A 24,247-nucleotide genomic window follows, 5' to 3' on the forward strand; every position below is an offset into this window, starting at 1 on the left:
CACAAGTCAGTGGTAGTGAAGATTCATTGTGGAATTTCCTATTAGGATTTGTAGGGCTGTAGAATGAATTGGAAAAGATGGGAGCGGGATGTGGAGGGACAGGGAGGATGGAGGAAGGAGGTGTATGGCAGCAGCTCAGAGTGACGATGCTCTGTGACTGTGCAATGTGACTCTATTCTGCATGTCCAAACCAGGAATTGTTCCCTAACTTGCTGTAACTTTATCAGTCTCACAAATTTTACACCATCGGCAAACATCACCATCCTTCACTGCTCTATCATTTTCTTTTTAAGGTTTTGGTTGCTTTTGTTGGCGCTATTTTCATTCATTCTTTAAATTCATCACTCCTTTGTTTTCCTTTTTTGAAATTATTCTTTTATAGGTTCTCCCCTGCCCCCCCCCTCCTGTCCATCATCTGTCATTGACCAATCACATCCACAATCAAGCAGTCCACATGACAACCTGTTGTTAGGCCACACGGCTGAGCCAGACTCAGAGGAAGAGGAGCAGGAGGCAGAAGAAGAGGAAGTGGAGTATGCAGCCCGATTGTACTCACCTGTAACACATGGTAAAGGAACATTATTTGCTTCATTCGCAACCTTTTGTAGAAGTTATTTCATTTGCTTTTATAACCTGAACTGGAATTTGATTGATTAATTCGGTTGATAATTTCATTTTATTAATAATCTGCTCTGACATTCGTATTGAAAAAATTTTAGTGTAAAATGTAAAGATAATGAACACTGGTTGTAAGACAGACATAATCATTAAGGGCAACTGAATTCATCCCCACCTCCATTTTACTTTTCAGCGTCCCTCACTTCCTTTCTGACTGTTGTATATTGCAGACTCCACCATGTGAGCTGAAGCTGTTTTTCATGTTGCTTCCTTATGATAAATGTTGAGATTGCTCATCACACTTACTGAGCAGCACAGTATGGAGGCTTGAAATTCTGATGACTTCCAATGTGCTGCCAGTGATGGTCCTCAATAGATCAGACGACCTTAGTGGGAATCTGACGCTGTCCTCAATCTCTGTCACGGCTTCTCCCATCCTTTCTTTTTTGTTTGTTTTCTTTCCAAACTTCCCTTCCTTTCATATCTGCCACTGTATCTTAACAATCAAAACCCTCAAACTTGATCTACTCTTAGAGAACAACTGATAGATATTAGCACAAAGAAACTAATTAGGTTTGGGAGTCCAAGGGAAGGACAGCAATCTGTAAAATAAAAGATGTAAATATAACTATGATGGCTATTTTCTTGTTAGATTTTCTGTATCTAACACACAGTTTGTACAGAAAATGGGTCTGGAAAAAGCAACATTTTAAAAGCGGAACATTTTGAAATTCAAAACAGCTACTAAAATTGATATATTTTGGCTGTAGGAGTCATAATCAGGGGTCTTTTACAGCCATGCTTTCACATTAAAGCTTTGTTGGTTGTTCTCAAAGCTGGTCTAAGTGAAACTATTATATTCCTCTAAGTTCTGTTGAATGCACTCAGGAGGGTTATGACAGTTTCTTCTATCCACTGCGTAACACAAAGACCCAGCCAGTTTGACTGAACAAATCATTATTCAGACAAGTATTGAATCAATTTGACAAGGGACAGAGGGCAAAGACCATGTTGCAAGGCCTAATTGAACGCATTTAAAAATGTTTATGGATATATATGTATTTTTTAATTTTTTTATTAATTTCATTGCATTAATATTTAGCAAATAGTTTTGTTGTGATCGTCTTTCTTAGCATTGAGGTAGGCATCATTTCAAACTTTTCAATACTACAATGAAATTCATTCATTTGTTTTAGCTTGGTCTGCATCCATATGGGACCTTCCGTGACAGCTTTTCTAGCAAACTAACTCTAACTTTCTTCAGTGTGCAGGCTATATTTTCCATTGTGATTTCAACAGTGGAAACACCAAGCTTAGACAGCTGCTATTTTTGATCACAGTCCAACCATAAGAACTTATTTGACTAGAATTTGGCATATTCAGGATCTGCTCTAGTTGCCATCAGGCCTGCTTTTGGTGGCTCTCCACATGGCAAATGTTAGGCTGCAAGTTGAGGATTAAACCTTAGTCTGGATGTTTGAAACACTGGGGCCACAGGGGCTGAGTTTGGTTCAAATCAGAATGCTGATCTGAGACCCGTTTGCCTGTGGAGGTTGACAAGCACCAGATGCCGAGTTGCGTTGGCTTGCCAATGTCCCTGGATCAGTCTCCTTATAGTTAGGAGTTTGATAGGAAACAGACCTTGATGGTCTGAAGAAAGGAACTAAGACAACCACAATTAGAGTCAGACTAAATCAGGAGAGGGGGCATGAAAGGGAGAAATAAAAAGGGAGGAGATTTGGAAGGAAGGCAAATGAGAAAAAGAAGGATAGTTGCATGGAGTGATGGAAATAGATAGACAGACAGACGTCTCCTCATATATACATTGCCTTCTAAACATAATCCGAAACAGCTCTGAAATAGGGTCTTGAAATGGCTGAAAGGTTGTGCATGTGTGTGTGTTTGTGGATACGTGTGTGGTCCTCTTTCCCTAAAGTAGTCCCAGTCTGACCTAACCAACCAATGTTCAGCCAAACATCTAAAATATCACTCTCACCACTTCCTGCACTTTTCAGACTTTTTTTTTCTTTCTTTTTTTTTTTATTCACTCGTATCACTCTGTATCCTTTCCTTCAGTACTTTTTTTGCACCACTGATTTTGTGGGAAGTTAAGCACTGAAGCAAAGTAAACAAGAGGCCTTTAGCTGATATTTTCTTGCACATAAAGACACACACACACACACACACACACACTCTTTGAAACTCCTTGTTTACCGGAAGAAGCAGCTGACCATGGAGAAAAAAAGCATAGAATGTGAGAATAGGTGAGAGAATCTAGGCTTTTCTTTTTTTTCTTCCCTCAGAAAGCAAATTTTTAATGGCTGTTTACTGGGACGACCAAGTGCTTTATGAAGCATCAGAGGAAGTGGGAAACAGTACTTTTTCAGTCTATAAAGGCAATATCTGAAAGTCTGTCTTACTGTCCTACGTTGAAAATGGGTTTCAGAGTAGAAGCCGCGGAATATTAAAGCCAGAGAGATACCCATACAAACTATTTTGACAGTGATATACAGCCAAATTGTATTGCTGACAGAGGACATTGTTTACTTAGCAAATCTTTGGAATTTAGGGAGGAAGGAAACATTTTGTTTGAGTCCATGTGCTCTATTTTTCATTATAGTGCATAAAAAATGAGGTTTCTGTGAACCTTGCTAATGGCAGAGGGAAGGAACAGTTGTCGGGATCAAACAGCACAGTACTTGCTTTAGTTACCTGCCTGGTCAAAAGTCAGTGGCTGATTGTGGAAGGCACAGCCATGTGTGGCGTTAATGCAGGTGCAGATTGACCCTAAAAATCACATAAACCAAATGGAGTAGTGGTGTTTGTAGAAGTTAGGAAGCATGTCTAAGCCAACAAACCCACACAGGAAAAAAAAGGAAAAAAAAAAGATAAACTAGATCAAATAGCTCCATAAAAGATTTTTTTTTTTTTTCCCTTTCTGACCGGTTGATTTTCTGCAGCTGGTATTATTAACATGCCAGCTGCAGCAAGGATGTTGATATTCAAATTCACAGTTGCATGTTTTAATAACTTCTTCAACTAGAATTTGGTCTAGATAATCATGGTAATAAATAAAGCAATCAATACATGATGGATTTCTACTGCTGTATGAGCAGAATTAGAGTATAATATGAAGTTGCTGAGAAGTGCACATAATGAGGGACAGTGTCTCATTTAAAAAAAAAAAAAAAAGACAACCCCACACCCACTATATTGTTCCCAAGTCTCCATCTGATGTTGTCACACTATATAAATTTATATGCCCAAACACAGATACACGTGCCTCCGTGTGTAAGGGCAAATTTGATAATACATATAGAATAACAATGTCCAATTTAATTGTTATGTTAAAATGGACCTCTTCTCCATCTAATTCCAACTTTAACTAAAGATATAGAGAAAGAAATACTCTAACAGAGATAAAGTATACACAAACTGGATGCTAGATATTTTCAGTAATGATTCACCTGTTGGCTGGCTGCTGCTTTGAAACCAGGTTTCCCCTTCCCCTTTGCTGCCTTCCTCAGTTCTTTCTCCCTCTGTCTCTGTCACCTCTTTGCAGAGGTTATTGTTACTGTAATGGGCAAAATGTGACCATTATATAATTTACAAATCTGCCAAGTTTGCTTCAAGGTGAATATCACATCAGTTAACTAGCCCACAATAGAAATATCATAAAGCTCCATATTTGAAGGGAAGCAGTAGAAAATAGCATTTTTTACACCTAAACTAGCCCTAGTAAACATTTTCCTGATAAACATTACTATGAGGCTATGTGTACTTGTCATGTAAGGCAATACTGATACCATGCCAGCTATGGAATTATATGCTAATGATAATATTACATTATTACTGCCACTGATGCCACAAAACCACAAATTAGACCACAAAAAAAGAAAATACTTTGCTAAATATGTGTTTGCATGTCATAATGTGTTGTAGGATGAGGTCTACTTCCCAGCTCATTGCCAGCTCTAGCCTCAGTGGCAACCTAGGTTACACCTGGGAGGTAAAAATATATAGTACCCCCAATATTAATGTACATCAGTAACCTGTATTGGCAGTATATTAATATCTGTAATATATTTATAGTGAACTACACATATTAGTACCGTTTACCATATTTATAATACAACCTCCAAAATACTGTATGCTTTTTAGAGCAGATGGTGTTGAAAATACATTTCAAGATAGACTGAAAACTCCTGGCATTAATTGTATCTGGTAAATGTAAGTTATTTTAGAAAACAATTGACTGAAAGTACATGTTCAGCGGTTGCTTTAGTTACATGAGGATAACAATGCCAACAATGCACAACATAGCCACTTCTGTAAATACTATGAGAAAAGCAACCAGCCACTTACATGAACTGAGAATTATCTGTGATAAATTTGCTGAGACAACAGAATTTATTTTGTTTAACCAGAAGAAACAGGGTATGGAGATTTGTTTGAAGTAAAAAATATTGGATGCTTACAAATAATCTTACTGTATAAACTTGAAATACATGTGAAATAGCTTATAACTGTGTGGAAAAAGCACAGGTCACTGTTTTCTGGTAAGATTTCAAAAATCAATGAAGGTACTCGCTACGCGATCTGTGTGCAAAATTATATACTAGCAGATGTAATTCACATATGGTATTCCTGCTGATGATGTCTATTTAACTGAAAAGGAAGTTTACACAGTCTTACCACAGGTAAGAGTGCCATTTTGATAGGTTTATCAAACTGATAGCAGTAAAAACAGTATTTTTTCGAATAGCGTGAGGTCTGAGTGCACCTCAGCCATTGCAACGTTTTTTGCGCAGGGGTCAAAGGAAAAGAAAACGCAAGTAAACGTAAGGTTTTAGGGTGATTTTGCCTCAATTTGCATGTATTGCAACTCAATTTGTTACAGACTCAGTTATTATTTGAATACCAGCTTTTATGTGGGAATTTATGGTACTTATGCATACGTGAATGTAGCCAAATCTAAGCAGGCACAATTTCATTAATCAAGAAACAGTCCGTTTAGTTACCACTATAGCCACTGAGAACATATGGTGATCAACCCGAGTTTTGAAACTGCCACATCCCTTTAAGAGTGTAAAAGAAAAAGCAGAGTGTGAGAGAGTTGTATCTAACTATGTACATCTCCATGCAGTGGGAAGCCAAATGTTGCTTGACAAGATAAAAAAGCTGTGATGTTTGTCTCCATTTCTTTCATTCACACGTAGACACATGCACTCTGTGAAATAACTCACACAATTGCACAGCTTCCTTTTTTTGTGTTTACAGTAGCAGTTGGAAGGGCGAGCCTTTTCTTTTTTTTCCTCCTTCAAATTGTGTGTGTCAGGGTGTTACACAGACACTGCACCTTTATTTTATTACACGACTGCCTCAGGCTAGGGCATCTTCTTGCATTCTCCTTGTAGTCAATAGCACCACTGCGCTGGTCTGAAGGACAAAAGCTGCGTTCACTTAGACAGAAAAATTTCCAAGATGGATCATAAACAAGCCTGTTAAATCATTGGTGAGGGTGTGAGATTATCACTGTTTTCAGTCTGAATTTGGTTGTATGAAGCAGAGATTTTAAACTCCTTGTCATGCTTGAAAATCACTTTTAAAACTGCCTTTGAAATACATGTCAGTTTCTCAGAATGAGATTGGTTATTATATATTATATATTGTTGATTTACCAGAATATCGTCAATGGACAGTAGACTCTTTCTGGATCAAAAATTCTGATACAAATTTTTCATTATCCTCAAAACAATACCGGGAAGGTCGAGGTCACATTTTGCCACAGGACTTAAACAGATTTCTGTTCTGATTCACTACGGCTTATAATTATTTACATTTAATAGCCATTAATAAGTATAACTCATGTGTAATCTGGTGTCAGGTTCTTACCAGTAAATTACAGACTGGTGCAAATAGATCCTCATATTAATGCTTGAGTCAAACCGTGTCAGCCATATGTTATGTATTAATAACTTTTCATCATTTTCTCGCCACAAATTGAAAATATTAAAAGTGTTTAGTGAAACTCTTAGAAGGGCCATCTTTACTTAGAAACTGTAATTAGCAATCACATCAAAAAATGTCCATACATGCAATTTCTCATCCGCTCAAATTGATTCAGTTCAGGTAAATATTTACTATAGATAAACAATTTAGTAGTGTTTATTTCTATAATAAATATAGTAAGTAGTCAAACACACTTCACCAGATATCTTTCCAATAAAAAGGCCAGTATTAGCTCCGTAAACTGTGTTAAACCAGCAGTGGAATTTGTTTTAAGACAAGTGAACAAAGACAGTGTAGCAGCTTGCCATTCCTCAACACAAACAGTTTGTCTTTTCACCCTGACAGTGAAAAGATGACAAAACCCTCCACCATCCAGCCTTTAGATGTCTCAGAGACGCCAGAGCTATCAGCTCGGAGCGAAAAAAGCAACAGAAAAAAGACAAGTTTCTTTGCAAACAGCCGGATGATGCTGAGGCTTATTGACAATGTCTATACTGAAAGGAAGAAAGGAAGGTCAGATGGAGGTGGAGAGAGAAACATGAATAACACTTAGTGCTTTTTACGTTTGGTCCAAGTAGGCAATTCTCCTCAACACCAGAAATAATCAATGAACCACTGAATGAAACAGAGGAAAGAGAGAGAGAGGGAGAGCAATAGAAAAAAAGTATTCCTCCTCAACACCAGACATAATCAATAATGGCAATGGGAGGAAGAAATGGAGAGAAGGAGGAAAGAAATAACGGATACTTCTTGACACAAGAATGAATTGATGGGATTTAGACAGAGAAGGGGGTAGAGAGTGGGGTCAAACTGTAAAAAAAGATATTTGAAAGAAAATTAGAAGAGAAGCGATGAGAAAAGAAGAGAGGAGAGTCAATCATTGATCAGGCTAATGAACCTCAGGCAAGTGGCTGGTGGCTGGGATCTAAGCCTCAAAACACATACACACATGGCAGAAAGGCCACAATCACAGAGCTCACATCTGAGGCTGACTGCAGAATGGAGTTACTTACGCAAATCAAAATGTTGTAGCAGACTCTCTATAAAGAAACAGAGTGACAGAGAGAGAGTGAAAGGGAGTTAAAGGATCGAGGATGAAGATAGAGTGTGTGTGTGTGTGTGTGTGTGTGTGTGTGTGTGTGTGTGTGTGTGTGTGTGTGTGTGTGTGTGTGTGTGCGTGTGCGTGTGCGTGTGTGTGTGAAAGCCAGTGCACTGTCCTGACTATGAAACAGGAAACAGATGTAGGAATATTTCAAAATGATATACTACAACCCTTTGGTAAGAGTTAAACTCAAACACTCCTGGGTGTTAAATTCTAATTGTTCTGCTGTTTTTCGGCTTAGCACTGCTTTCAGACATTTATAGGGCTTATTTGCAAGTCATGATTATTATACAAGTCCTGGTTATTGGTATCCTTGGTCACATTGTTATAAACTACTTCTATCAGTCCTAATCTTGGAGGAGGGTGAGGGGCAACTGTTTTGCTTGCAGAGTTTCACCAGGTACTGTAGGTTTTGTGATGAGATTAAGTGGACAACCTATAGAACTGACATCCCAAATGATTTTTACAAAGCTAGCCTATACTCTCCATAAGCAACCAATGCTGCAACGGATCAAGGGAAGGTAATGTGTTCAAAATTTGTAACATGATGCTAGCATCTGCTGCAACATGACATTTCAAGGAAGGGATGCTGAATAAATAATACTGCATGCGAATCAAATGTCCCTGTTGCATTCTTGATAGATTTTCCAGATGCACCATGTTTATCATTTCAAAGCTCTTTTTATCAGACATTTTATCCATAAATTCATCCGCTTTGGCCGTTTTTAAATACCTCACTCCAGCATAATGTTGGCTTTGCTTCTGCTGTGTGGATTAGTGATTTATAACCATAGACTGGGCCCAAGGACGCCGATTTACATACATCTGATGAATAAGCAGAGCTTACATATACAGTATGTACACTTTGGTAGAGTATGAAACAAGTTTTAGTTGTAACCTTAACCATCTTGACACTGCATGTTCAGGATAAAAAATGTTGGATATGAGCCAGAATAAATGGAACTGGAAATGGAACTGGGCATTCAACAAAGAAATATTAAGTACTTGACACATAAACTTGGTTAGCAATTTTAATTGTAATCATTTTCTGGAGGTTTAAATTGCTGGGGTGAAGGATAAAAGATATTAGTAAATTTGAAGATAACAGAAGGGTTAAATGTATTTGCTCGTGACATTACTCAGAAGAATGGATTTCAAGAGTACCCTTGTCATTTAGTCGGCATGCCAACCAACAATTCTCTATGTTCAGGGTCTGTACGTAAAGCCTGTTCTCATCTGTCTGGTAAAAAGACAAACCTGCCACCCCACATCTAAAGGAAGCAGAGCAAATACAGACAAATGTGTCTCAGTTGTCAATAGTGTGTACAATTCACTTGAACATTTCTCAATACATGAATTACTCCTTAAATGTTAAAATTGACAAGGAAACAAGCAAGGGGGTCAAGGCCTTGTTGTCACCACAATAAAATCCCCTTGACGTTTTGCTCTTGAAAGAAAATCACTGACTCAATTACTGAAAGCCGAAATGAATGTAATCGGGCATGCAAGGGCATGGCTGTGTTTGTCATAAATTGAATTTGATGGTTTTAAATGCAGTCTTTTTTTTTCTCTTTTGGTCATTGGGCAAACAGGTTGTCCAACCTAAATGACAGCATTCTTTATTACGCTCCAAAATAACCCTTTTGACACTTACAAAACTGGAAAGCGTATGGTCATGGTAAAAAGAAATATAGCTGTCTGCAGTCTCCTGGTGTCAAAGTCAGGCTGTGCCCAGCCATCACTTTAACCTCTTCAAATACTTTTTGTGGCAATACGTCACAGTACTTTCTCCTTTCTCCTAGTGATTGTTATCATCTGTTGTGTTATCAAATTACCATTGCTGTCACTTTTCTTTTGAGAACTATCAGTACTCTCATGACTGCAAGAGGCGGCTTTTCAGAAAACACAAACTTAGGTTGTTTGCATTTTTTCGTGTGCATACCATTAGATACGACCCATAGGAGCATACTAGTGACTGAACCTTCATTGTCATGGTAACAATAATAAACACTTGGTTTAGATTGTGGAATGGCCATGGATAAAAGAAACAAAGTTGACTATCAATTTTTGCACAAGAAACCACCAGTAGTCTCCTTGAGGGGTCCTTTGTTTATTTGACCCATCCATCCATTCCGACCCCTCTTCCTAATGCGAACTTTGTCATTCTATACATTACATCACTTGACTTCCTCTATTGCTCCCATCATAATTACTGCGTCCGCTAGAGGTCACCTAACAATGAAATGTAATAAGCTGGGTCATAATAAGCTGCTTGCACAGATGGCCTAGAGCTCATTTTATTTAAGGGACAGTCTCGTTTGAAGACGCCACTGATGTTGGGATTTTTCTGGACAGTACATGATCCGATGGGGAGAAAAAACCTCTCTCTTTTAGCCCTCCTGCTGGTAAAGCTCTAACAAAAGCAAAGTTGTCAGTGTGTGCTCCATCCATCAATTTTCATGTAAAGAACCTTGTAGCCTCAAGGGGCTTGGCAATTTTAGTGTGGTTGCGATTGAGATTCAATTGTATTTCAATACTCTGGCAATATGTTTCATCTGATACTCAACCCAATAAAGCAAATTTAATCGAGAGTGTGTTGGGAAAGCAAAAAAAGGGAACCTGATGGAGATAACAAAACAGAGAATAAGACATATGTTTAAGACAATACCGGTGGCTGAGAGCATGAAAAAGGATAGAAAACAAATGAAAGAGTAATAGAGGATCACAGTCTTCCATATTAACAACTTGGACAGAGTGAGAGAGTAAAAGAACATGAGAGAGAGAGAGAGAGAACAGCAAGAGAGAGGGCACCGAGAGGAGAAAATGAATGAGAGAATGAGGGCGAGAAAGACAAAGGGAAAGGAGAGGGGATGACGGGTCAGTGCACTGGTGCTACAGTAAGGAATGATAAATGTGAAGGACTGATGAGAGGCACTGAAAAGGCTGCAGCTGCCTATACTGAAGAACTGAGTGGAAGATTGTATAGGAAAGTAAGAGAGGAGGTCAGATGAAGAGGATGGCGGGAGTGGGAGGGAGGTGATGGGAAAAACAGATGTGGAGGGAGAGAAAGAAAAGATGGGAATCAAGCAATGTCAAAGTTGAATGGAAGAAAATAAAATAAATTTAGTTTCTCCTGTATTTTGTCCGTCAGTCTAGGGAGAGGAACATAACAGATATTGATAGATTTTTCTATCTCTTGCTTTATCTCTCCACTTCCTCTCTTTAATTAATCTCTTTTCTTTTTTACCATCACCGTCACTTTCCCTATCATCAGTAAGTCCCTTCCATCTCTCTTTCTTCTCCACTCTCAACCAAATGATACTGAATGATTTTCTGCTTTTTTGTATATGTGCCTCATGGTTCATTAGATATGGATATTGTTCTGCTGAAAAAAAAATAATGCAGCACTTTCATCAGAAACTCAGAGTCGAGAAACAAACAAATTGTGTTGAGAACTTAATTATTTATGAATCCTGTGCACTGATGTCAGTAAACTAAAGGTCTATTTCTTAGTGTGTACAGAGGACATAGTAGAAAAGTTGTTATTGGTCTGGCTGTCTTGGAAGGATTCCCTCCCCTGTCTAGAGAGAATCTGTGTTTGAGCTCATCTGCAGATGACCTGAGTGCTAGTTGAAATTCTCAGGTAGGGATCACAGCTGGGTGTCCTTGCGCTACATGCATACGTGATACCTTGACTTAATCAGTTCAGGTTTTGCATTTCATCCAGCTGACAGTGAAGGTATTGTGAAGGGTCACACAGCTCTAAGGGAGTTTCCTCACAAGTACAGTCCCTTGTTTGTTTACCCCTTTTCAAGGCCATGTTGCACTTCCAGTGTGCTGTTTGTATTGATAACAAAACGGTTCAGTTGCAAGGTACCTTTCACACATACTGTAAAGTGTAGCTCACTGTGGTCTGACTGCACTGATTTAAAATGACAGGTAGATAGATGAGACAATTAAAAAATGCAATCAAAATACAAAAAAAAAAGATAATACCAAACATACTGCAGTGCTAAGTGAACAAAAGTATCAATGGCCTCTGCTTTCTTAATATTTTTAGAGGAAGCGCTCCAGACGTTTGAAGCCATTAATGAATGCTGCATCGCCACTTTCTTCTCAATGTGGTTGTAAGTGACTAATATGCCAGCAGCAGAGGGCTTGTTAACGGCTGTAGGCTAAGAGAGAATCAGCTATGAAGGCCAGTACATATCTATTAAGAGCACACACACAAAAAAAAAAAATATATATATATATATATACACACACACACATACACACATATATAGACAACAATAGCTGAACAAATGTAAAGTAAACATTTTTCCTAGGTGATGAGGTTAAATGTTAATGTTTCATCATGATTTTGATTAAAAGCATAATTCAGGCAGCATTCTATTTTTAGGAGACAGAGTTCATCATCATGGTCACAGTAATAAACATACAGTTAAGTTTGTGGAACATTCATTATTGGTTCATGTTTAGGGTTTTTTTTTTACAGCTGGACAGTCTCCACAGAAAAGCACCATGTGCTGTTTGCTTTTTAACCTTTACTTTCTCTCAATTTGGGTTTTTCATAGTCTTAGTATGAACTGTTCAAAGAGTTCAAAGGCATCATTACTTTTTGTCTCAGTGTTAGAGTATTTTTATTTGTGCTACAAAACTGTCAACTTCTCACTATGGTAAAACAGTAAACATACAGCCTGCTCTCTCTGTGATTGCCAATTCAATTCTTGGTTAATACTAAGCCTTTCCCCATTTCTGTGGTTTATTTTTTTAATTCTTTCTTTCTTCTTTATTTTATTTAATCTATTTATTTATTTTTTGTTATTTTCTATCCTTTTCCCTGGTGTGGGTCACTGGGCAGAGAGGGGCACTCTCCACCTACATGCCCCACAAAGGCAGCTCCTGGCTCGGGAAAGAGGCCTGCCTCACTCCCCTTTCCTTGCTAGGAGTCCAGAGGTGAAATGAGTTTTTACGCTTCAAAAACCACAGGTCTTAACTCTTCTACTGACCTTTTTCACTACGTCGATGAGTCTTTTACTTTTTTCAAGATCTATTCTCTCCTCTTTTTTCTTTTTTCTTCTCTAAATCTCACTACTACCATCCTTGTCTTCCCCTTTATCTTTCTTTCTGCCTCTGCCTATTGCTGTGCCTCTCTTGCAGTTCCATGTTGTTCTCTCTCCACCTGATCTAATCTCTGTTGACCATTGTTGGTGCTTCTGAAACTTTTAATTGACTTCCTGTGTCACCTCCTGTTCTTTCTGTACCCTCTTTTCTTCTCTCTTTGTTCAGTTTTCTATCAACAGTGATGGAGTTCAACACAAATTCAGACCTGAGCCTTAACTGGCTTTCGTTTCTTATCTCGTTCAATTTATTTATTTTCACCATTAGTTCTTTTTTCTAACTTGTTTTTTTTTTACTATGTATATTTGACCAAAGTTAACATTTTATTTTATATACTTTTCCTATTTTCCATGACTTTATACCCTCAAAGACTAAACATCAGACATATATTGTGCTGTAAACTAGATATTCCCACAACAACACTTATTGTTGCTTTTTTAGAAACCAACCAGAGAACTCTTGAATAGACCTGATTTTTCTGAGTGTACACCGGATTCAGAGTAGAGAAACAAAGCTAAACCCTGGAAGCACTGACGAGATAAATGTATAACTATCAGCTTGGTTTATGAAAGCATCAGAGAGAGAGAGAGGGACGGTAGTGATTAAGAGAGAGAAGAAGTGCTTTGCAAGAATAGAGGGAGCAATGGACATACAGACAGATATAGATGGAGACAGACCGTCATAGTGAAGCATGTAATAGCCAAAGGCAGAGTGCTTACAGAGCAACCACGGGACACCACAGTTAGATAATTATCTCATATTTAGATAATAATTATCCCAGTGGGACATAATTTTTGTATGACTGACTGGTGCTGGTAATTCTCTGTTCCCAGCAAGAAGTCCTCCAACCTGAACCACCATATAGGTCATTTGTCCCTACCCTCTGATACAGCCTGTAGGGCTGTCTCCTGAAATAACGCTGCTTTGTCGTCATGGTTACAAAGATGTACTGGCCGCAGCATACTGGACCTTCATCATTATGGTTACAATCATAAACCTGTGGTTAAACTTATGGAATGGTCATGGTTTGGGTAGGTTTAGGGACCAAAACAACTTATTTAGGTTTAGGAAATGGTCACAGTTTAGGTTAAAATTAGAGCCCCACTATTACTGGATTTTTTTGGCCGATGCTGATACTGATTTAATGGAGTAAAAAATTCCAATATCAGTATCTTTCCCCACACTGTTATTTGTTTTGGTAGCTGCTGCAGGAGGCTGCAGCCTCTCCACAACACTGATTGTGCATGGATTTTTACTCTAACTGAGAGAGCTGGAATTAATTTGAAAACTTAATTTGACCAAGTACCTTCTGGTAATGAATTTATTTCAATACTAATCATGGTAGAAGTAACAGGCCTGTTTGTGTGTGTGTGTGTGTGTGTGTGTGTGTGTGTGTGTGTGCGTGTGTGTGTGTGTGTGTGTGTGTGTGTGTGTGTGTGCGTGTGTGTGTGTGTGTGTGTGTGTGTGTGCGTGTGTGTGTGTGTGTGTGTGTGTGTGTGTGTGTGTGTGTGTGTGTGTGTGTGTGTGTGTGTGTCATGATTATAGGGACCTGTTTATTCTATCTAATCCAGCTGCCTATTGTTCCAAACTTTTTCATCAAGAAAAAAGGTACCTTGCCAAAGAGTGGCCAAAGTTTAATTTGAGGACAGAGTAAAGTTTTGTAATTTAATTCATGTAAAAGAAAAATGATGTATTGTTCATCTGACAAATACATGTTAAGAAAGGTTTTTCAGTTTACTTTCAGAATAATTGATGTCACAAATCTAAAATCCACTCACTTTAGTCCTGGTAAAAGTAAGAGATACTGTATTTGCTAGATGACATTATAAGAAAATTGACTTCTGAACTTAACATTCTTCTAAACATAAGACAACCTTTGCCTTAACAAGTTGTAAAGACAAAGGATCCTTAACTGTATCAAACTGCATCTGACTATGTTTATACTAGCATCAGCACCATGGACAAATGTCAGGAGCCATTTCATTTGTACCTCAAATGTTCTATTTTTCAAATGAAGAGGCAGGCTCAGGCTTCAGAGCAGGCTGGGGGCCAAACATGCAAAGCAGCGGGCCTCCCAGTACCAGTGGTGCCGGGAACTCCATTGTGATTGCTCAAGTTTTTATTTTATCTATGTACTCCCATGAGCAAAAGTTATTAAAACAGTTTTGATTCTCCAAAAAATGCAAATTTATAAAGGAAAAACCTGTACTCACACAAATGAAGGGATAACATATCTTTACATAGGTCTGTGATTAATACAGAACTTGGTCCAGTAGTTTGCCGTGCCACACTGAGGTTCTGTGCAAAATTTGGTGCATATTGACCAGCAGCTGGTGCTTTTGCACAAAGTTGGAAAACATGTGAAAGTTACTTTTTCAAAGCCAACTTAGGTTGAAGTCGGAACTGCATAAATTGTTACACTTAGCATCTAAGGACCCTCCTGATTGTCGCGATCATTTCACTTGACCCAAAGTCCAGGGGATATTTTCAAATTTCTTGGCTGCTCTCAACCTGAGACTTGCACTGCGCCCGTGGGCCTGCAGGTATGACTTGTATTGCTTTGACCGGCCGCCGGGTGCAAATTGCGCAGGGGGCCTGGGGGGGGCTTAGTCCATTGGTAAAATTAGTACTGCAATATACACCATAAAAGTTGTGTAAGTGAAATATTCAGGGGAGGTATTGAATGGTGCACACATGTCAGACACCAAAAATGAAAGATATCCACTCTCAGGTGGTGATTTAATCAAGGTAAGCGCGTTTTGGCCAGCAAATCCCACATTGTACACTGCACAATATAAATGCTTATATCCACACATTCCTTGAATCTAGCTGAATCTTGAAATAAAGGCCACATCCATTTCTGCCTTTAATTTTTTTTTGGCAAAATTGCGAAATATACAAAAAAAAAAATTCAAACTACTTCTAGGCTTTGCACTAAGAATCAATGGATGCTCATGATTGACAGTTATTAAAAGAATTTTGTAAAGCAAAAAAATGTGCAAGTTATAAAGGATCAGCTTCCTATAGGTTGCAGTCAAAACAAGAAGTGTTGCATAGCTTGGCAAGAATCATTCCTATTAACACGAAAATGGGTCCAATAGTTTATCCTAATGCAACTGAGCCAACTGGCACCAAATGGCCACTAGGTGGCGCTTTGGTTGCAAAACCATGAAATATGATAAAAATATTTTTCCAAACTACTCTTAGGCTGTAAGTGTGATCAGCATGAAACTTCACACGTGTCATGTTTGTACACTCATGATCACAAGTTATTAAAACAGTTTTGATTCTCCAAAAAATGGAAAAGTTATAAAGAAAAAACATGTACTCATTTAAAGAAAGTGATGTTTTATCTTTACGTAGACCTGTCCAATTCACATGAAATTCTGGCCAGTAGTTTGCTGTGCTACACTGAGATTTTGTGCGCAATTTGGTGCATGTTGAGCACAAGATGGCACTTTTACACAAAGTTGAAAAATATGTGAGACCAACTTTTTCTAACTCATCTTAGGTTGAAGTCCAATCAGCATAAATTGTTGCATGTAACATTTAAGGACCCTCATGATTGTCAGATCAGTGAGTCGCAATAGGATCACTCAACCCTAATTTCATGGTTTATGCAAGACTAAGTTAACCATGCTTTCTGGAATACCCCAATGGAATATCCATCAGTAACATTCCAACCTTGGAATGTTTTCTAATGTCTTTGGTGTTCTCAACCTGAGACTTGCATCGCCTCAAGGGGCCGCCAGTTGAGAATTGCGCAGGGGGCTTGGGCCCTGTTAATACATGCCTACTGAAATAAGACACATACACCCCAAAAAAACTGCAAATCCAATGTGTACTGGAGTCATGGGGGGTGTTGAGTTTGTTTGTGTGTGTGTGTGTGTGTGTGTGTGTGTGTGTGTGTGTGTGTGTGAGTGTGTGAGTGTGCGTGTTTGTGAACTGATTGTTTATTGTCCTGCAAGAACTGGGACTAGGGTATAACAGACAATTGTCCTATTTTCCGATTTGCAGCCCAAGGAGAATATAGCAATAGATTGTTTCCTCCTGTGTGTTTATTTTAGAACATGGGGAAATTGATTTGAACTTCACATAATCACACTGGTCAGACTGTTCAGCTTTCACTGGAACACGTTGAAGGGGTGGAAAGGGAAAGGGAAAGGGAAAAAACACAAGGAAAAAGAGTGAAACAACTGTAGGTACTCTATTTCTCTGTTACAGCCGTAACAGAGAGAGAGAGGGAGAGAGCAGTGCAAGGAGGAGCTGAGCAAATCAATGTGCTGTGTGCAGCAGTATAATGAAATAAGATTTTACCCATTTGAAATGGTAACATAGTAAATCCATATGTCAATGTTGATATTGTAGCAGGCCGCCACGAATAAGTCAATGTTTGGGAAACACTGCTATTGGTTTGCCAATATATAATACTGATATTGAGTTTGTATTAAAAATAAAATGAAGTCCAGTTGTCTCAAAGACCAACATTTTTGTTATACAAATCTTTTTTTCCTAGCAGATCTACAGAAGAGGAAGAAACTATTTTAATGACTGTTAGTGGGTTCGGAAGGTAGAACCAAGGAACCTCAGGTTGCCTGAGTACAAGTCACATAACTTTCATATTTGAAAGTTGAAGATGAACCTGTGACCCTGTCTTTCATGATGTGTTTTAATTGCCCATGAATGTTTTATTGAGCTTATCCACAAAATATGCAGTTGACAAATTAATGCAAATCAATTTCTCCTCCACATACCAAACAGATAATTATTCCATATTCAGTAATTAATTATCTGCACATTATTAATAACTATATTGGCAGCTGTGTTTGAAATTGCAAAATATTTGTGGAAACCATGACCAATAGCTGCCTTGGCGCTAGAGGAAGATCGCTGATAAAAATTATACAAGAGACTATTTAGAGAATGTGCAATCGTTTTGGCAAATGACAATGAGTGATTTGGGCAGCTCCTTACTGGCTGATTTAGAAAAAGTCCTAAAAACAATGGCTATGTCAGCCCTATTTTTAAGACTTGTTAAAACCTGTATTAAGTGGCATTAATACAGCACAGCACAATTGTCACTGTAAGTGTCTAGGGTGAACTGATGACTCCTGTATTTCTGGAAAGCTGTCTGAGCCTGCTGTTTGAGAGTCATCATGCCCCTGTGCAGGATATCACTTAGTGGGGCACAGTAGCTGCAGGCTGTGACTCTTCACATCCACACACAACCAGGATCTCAATTACATTACAACATGGAAACACACAGAATATAAACCATTTTCAGTTTTAATTGGGTTATTTTTCCTTATATAAATACTGCTCACACACAGTCTTAAGTGGGAATATGCCAGCTTGATTTGTGCCTCTCGCTGTTGTACTTTAGTGAAGATTTCACTAACACATAGTGGTCCCCAGCCAACCAATGACTCTGAGCCCAGTGAAAAAAACATGCTTAGCAGTTAGAAGTGTGGTTTTTATTTATCAGTAAAAGTTGCTTGCAGTACCTTTGTGAAAAACGCCGATGAGGAAACTCTTACATTAAATACTTAAAAATTGCTGTTATATTCAAAAGGTCATTCTTTAGTAGATATCTGTGTGTGAAATCATACAGTCACTGGTTGCTTTTTTCCTGTTCTCTGAGGATGAAAATGATTTACTGTAGCAAAAACCACAAGTTAAAACCTACTTTAATGTTTCTCTTAAATATAGCATGAATATCTTCCATACATTTGAATACCCATTAAATGAGTTGGTCCGTACATGCTGTTCTTTTTGCATGAATATCACGTACACAATTTTGAATTAATGCAGACACACTCATACTTGCATATCCAAATTCCACGCTCTTTTTAAGGGATTAAACACACACACAAACACAAACATACACACACATACACAAACACAAAGTCAGGATATCAAGATGCGTGTTCTGAGATCATTAACAAGTCTACATTTGTATAGCATCACTGCAAATGTGAATCTGACAACCCTTTAATCACTCAGATGCTGGGAAACACATACACACACACACACAAACACACCCTACTCTGGGTACTGTTTGCCTAATAAAAAAAATCTCAAAGAGAGGGAGACAGGGAGAATCATCAGTCTAGCTGACAGTCAAAAAGCTGTCTCAGTGCAGCAGATATATTCACTCACGCGCATGAATGTGTCAGCATCAATGTCCCATTGGATCTTCTCAAATATCTCTAATGTTTGAGTTTGATACTGTAAAAACCAAACGTCAGAATGTGTTTGTGTATGTGTGTGTGTGTGTGTGTGTGTTTGTGTGTGTGTGTGTGTGTGTGTGTGTTTGTGTGTGTCTGTGTGTGTGTGTGTGTGTGTGTGCGTGTGTGTGTGCGTGTGTGCGCGTGTGCGTGTGTGTGCGCGCGTGTGTGTGCCGTTGGCATTCAGCATTTAGCCTTGAAGATCTGCATAATTGGACCAGTTACTAAGCCGGCAAAACAGCATATGGAGAGAGAGAGAGAGAGAGAGAGAGAGAGAGAGAGAGAGAGTGACGAAAGAGGGGCAGGAGCTCGTCCTCCACAACCATAAAGCCCTTCTTCACCCACCACAACACTCCTGCATATATCCTCTCCGTTCGCTCTTTGCTTTCTGTTTTATCTAGTGAGGGCAGTGGAGAATAAATAACAGCAGGGCTGGGAGATGGAGATGTGATCCTCTTTATGCAAATACAATACTAACATTACCATTCGGTTCCTTCAGAGCACCCTGAGGACAGCAGAGGAGCTGAAAAACACTTGGAAAAAGCAGCAGGGAAAAGTTGAAGCCAGGTCAACATTGAGAAAATATTTTAACAAAAACAAAGCAGGGTTTTGTGGTGGCCAATCACTGATCAGTATTCAGCGTGGCTGAGATGAGTGAAGCATTGGATTACAGTTCTCTCTAGCCTTGACCGCAAAAAAATGAACATCTGAACCAGGCTGCAGATTCAAGGAATTTAACTATTTAAGGACTGTTAATAAAAGGAGCAATAATAACATATTAATAATTACATGATTTTCATTGAATTTCTTAAATGCCATGTTCCATTTATTTAATTTGACATCTGACATTGACAATAAATCGAAATACATGATGCTGAACACCTGACTCTTCTAGTGGATGTTTGCCCTGGGGAATGGAGCCTCAGGGCATGACTGAAATATAGCAGAAAGGAAATAAAAGGAGTAGGTGACAACGTGTGGGAACAAGCTATTGTTAATGCAAATTTAACTGGGATTCAGAGAAAATCAGCAAAGATTTGCAGTCAGTTAATAGACATTTATTCACTTTTAGAACAACCACTCAAACATAACTTAATAACTCACATTTTGAGCCATCAATGGTTCAAAATTTACCTTCATAAATAATAAAGTTCTGCAACTGATCTTCCTCAGTATCTTCAGTCTGTTCAGTCTGTAAGGCTTTTGACTCTGAGAAAGAGTCACTTGTTTTGTCTCAACAAGTTTAACAGTCACAGATATCTCTCTCTCTCTCTCTCTCTGGGGGTTGGGGTGCTGACACAGCCACACTTATCTGTAGGTGTTTTCCTACAGATGAGACGATGTGTTCGATTGAATGATGATGAAATGTGATATAAAGTGATCTGAATGTGACGGAATTGTTGCAGCTATGTTATCAGTGGCAGCTCCTTAACTAAATTCCAACCAAAAACTCCAAAATACATCCATTCCAAACCCCACAAACAGCATTTTTTAAACTACAAATCTGGCATCATGAGAGGCAGCCTTGGATATGAATTGGAAACAAGAAGAGTCTGCTCTTTGTTTGTGTTGGATTTGCATCCTTTGAAAATTAAACCATTTTCTTTTTACACAAAATAGAAAATGGATGGATATTCTTGGCACAAACTGAAAGCGGAGATTGTAGTTTGTTAAAATCCTGATCCTCTTCCTAAAATACTGTTAATAGAAAAAGTAAATGGGCCCTTGCTTTTTCTCTTTTTGCTATTGGAAAACCTTCCATTTTCTGTCGATCTTTTACAAGTTATATTGTAATAAATGCAAGGCAAAGACAGATATCCCTCCAACCATACTTCTCTTCTGTTGACAGAGCAACAATCCAATCATCACGGCTGCACCCTGCCTCCTGTACCCCCCCTTCACCGCCAGCAGCCCTCAATAACAGCTCTCAACCAATCTCTGGGCTCTACGCACCACGCCTGCCAGTCCCTGAATTCTACACGGCAGCTAACCTCTCCAACTGGAAGCCCGGCCCCTGTGGTCGGCCAATCACCAGCCGAGCTGCAGACCACGCCCCCTGAGAGCGTCCCGCTGCAAGACAGCTGGGTGCTGGGTAGCAATGTGCCTCTGGAAACAAGGTATACTGACTTTATCTTACTTTTCATCTGTCCAACCTTCTTGTTCAGTAAGTATTGCCCTAGGCCTTAACTTGAACTCTACTTAGAGCTTCAAACTCTACTTAAGCGTTTCAAACAAAAAAGGCCATGAAAAAGGGTCACTATAATTTCAAATTTGTTTAAATACATTACTGTTGAGGTTTGTTATGAGCAGACTAATAATAAATTTGATTCAAGTGATAATCCGCAAGAATTTCAGTGATCATTGCTGTGGTGTTTTGTATTCAAACACTGAATCTCCTCTCATGTGTCGCCTTCACTTTCATTGACTGAGGTAGCAATGTGTGTATTGTAAATATCATATGAAGTGACACCCAGAATACAGTATTACTTCATCATCTTTGCCATGGAGATCTTTCCAAATTTACAGACAGCAGTTCACTCCCCTCACCAGACCCTTGTTTAAATACTGTTTACTCTTTTATTTATTCCTAAAAGGATTTGAAGGAAGGGGATTTGATTTAATCTTGACTGTGTGAGAAAGTGAAATGGACTTACCCCATATGTTTTGCTATTGTGCAGAGTTTCAGTAGAATGAAATGTGAAACACAGGACCACCATACTTTAGTTAATAATGAAGAAACTCTGTGTAGAAAAAAAAATGTAGAATTGTGTATGTTTCTTCACTACCCTTATGCTTTTTTCAAACAAATCTCTTGCATTTTGGATAATTAAACATTTCCTGTGTATGGGAATTTTCCTAGAATAGAAGGCCCCTCTCATACTTGATGGCTATGATTGGATTTTTATTGCATATCAGTCTCTGATGAGGAGTAGCACAAATGAAAAAGTTGCATTTTATTACTTTGAAGGTCTGGAGAAGTGTGTTCAGAAAGAGCTTTTACCAGAGATGTCACAAATTGTTTATCTCTGTTTCTTAAGTCAAGTGATGAAAGAGTAACAAATGTTACATAAAAGTGCAACATGGCATGATGGCTTCACCTGGCAGCTAAGACTAGCCAATAGCAGATGGAATAAAACTGTTACTGACATCTAGGGTTCTGGACTGTGTACAGCAGTTGTAGAGAGTGAAGGTGTGCAACACAAACTCATGAATATTCATTAGACCATCTTTGTCTGGTTAGATGTGTTTCTGTAAGCTAGTCCACATCCACCAATAAATTCATCTATGAATCTCTCCTTTGTCTGTCACTGTCTAACTTTGCTGCAAAGAAATGTAAAATTGTTACACTTCTTTGGAAATGTAGAAATGTATCAAATTAAATATACTGTTTGTTTGTTTGGCATTACCTAGTGTTCTAAGCTTTGCTAGACAAAGGCTGACCCCATGTGGCTCTGCTGCTAGCTATAAAGATAAAGAAAGTTGATATATGTCCTTAAATGCTAATGATTGCTAGACTTCTCAAAGTCCTCAAGGTAGAAAGTTTCAGCATCTAAAAAACAAAAACCTTGCACAAAAAGGGGCTAGAAAGGCACAAAGTGGAGGGATGTGGTTATATACATACATTATGCACTTGATTTAACGCCATGTTACTTTAAGCTGTCCTCAGAAAATCACACAAAAATAACCGGCAGTTCAGACAACAGAGATCCAACAGATCCCTGCAGACTTCTATGAATGCATTTTCTGATCTCTTTAGGCAGAGTGTGAATCCAAATAAATTATCCCACTAAATTAGCTTCTTCATCGAAGCCTTTTAGTTTCCTAGACGTTTGGAGTTCTAATTCGCAGTTGTCCTTTCAAAGCACTGGCAAGAATCCCGAGTTTGGTGTGTCTTTTTTTTCAGCTGTGACATGGATTTTATTGGATAATTTGAACCTTGAGTCCCTATTCACTGGATGATTTGTAGCTCTCTCTTTCTATCTTTGTTGAACACAAATGCCCCACACCCAGTTCTCTGGTAGTTTGAAAATCACTGTTCCCTCCAGCAGAGTGTAACATCATGCTGGCGACTGTATAAAGGCCCATTGTCCCTCCGCTGCCCACACATACACATACACAATTTATGGGTGTGACTTTAACCTTGACCCTCTGTTCACCAGACAATTTGTTGCCCACTCCCTCTTCCACTTTTTCTTCCTTTTTTTGTCCTGCTCTCATTAATGCCTTTCACCCAGACAAAAGGAGAGTGTCAGATTGATAGACGGAGAAATGTCTGTCTTTGTAACTACCTACATTTGGGCTGGTGTGTGTGTGTGTGTGTGTGTGTGTGTGTGTGTGTGTGTGTGTGTGTGTGTGTGTGTGTGTGTGTGTGTGTGTGTGTGTGTGTGTGTGTGTGTGTGTGTGTGTTTGTGTTTGGACAACAGGCCTGGTGCAGTTTTACATCATTGTGAAGGCCTAGTACACACACACACATACACATGGTATCAGACAGTCTGTCTGATACCATGTCAGCTGACAGGATTGGTGAGGAACAAGAACAAGCCTGGGTCAGGTTGTTTGGCACTGACAACTGGCAGTGACAACTCATACACAACATGGGTTGTGGCGACCATCTTTATGTAACGTCTTCTAATAAATCTTTGCGTCATTTTTAAACTTTGACTTACTAAGGTAGATAGATAAAGCTTTGAAACTGTCCTGGGAAAACACCTGTTTGTTTGTTTTTTTTCTTTAAAAATGCAAGATTCAATTAAAAGACAGAGCAACACTGAGTGAAGAGTTGAGTGTGAAACTTGAGTTGCTGATGAAATTCTGGTGTCTGCTTTCAACGCGATCTGGTGGTTTGAAAGATTGAAACAAGTTTAACCTCATGTTGTAGGCCAAATTGCTGATGAAACTTGACAAACTTGAAGTATACTGTATATCAAATATGTTACAAACATTGGAATACTAAATATCCATGCAGAATAAGTTGTGAAATTAACACTATTCTACATCAAGGTCTTGATAGCAACTTTATGTATAATACATGACGGAAGTGATTGTGATGGCATGTAAGCAATAATGAAATGAGACCATGATACGATACAAAATTGAAATTAAATAAATTTAAGATTCTACAATTTGCACTTACACTTAAAAATGTGTCTATATAATAAGTAAT

General features: G+C 38.6%; 1 protein-coding gene across 4 annotated transcripts in view; it reads left to right on the forward strand.

Moving 5' to 3' along the window:
• tenm3 (teneurin transmembrane protein 3) overlaps positions 1–24,247 on the forward strand; it is a 230,546-nt gene that overhangs the window by 37,804 nt on the left and 168,495 nt on the right. For all 4 annotated transcript variants that reach the window (XM_040145299.1, XM_040145300.1, XM_040145301.1 and 1 more), the window contains exons 2-3: positions 383–568; positions 20,933–21,200. In XM_040145299.1, coding sequence (XP_040001233.1) covers positions 383–568; positions 20,933–21,200 — 454 coding nt within the window. The remainder of the gene's footprint in view (positions 1–382; positions 569–20,932; positions 21,201–24,247) is intronic.

This window comes from Xiphias gladius, chromosome 15 (assembly GCF_016859285.1).
Source record: "Xiphias gladius isolate SHS-SW01 ecotype Sanya breed wild chromosome 15, ASM1685928v1, whole genome shotgun sequence".
Taxonomy (NCBI): domain Eukaryota; kingdom Metazoa; phylum Chordata; class Actinopteri; order Istiophoriformes; family Xiphiidae; genus Xiphias; species Xiphias gladius.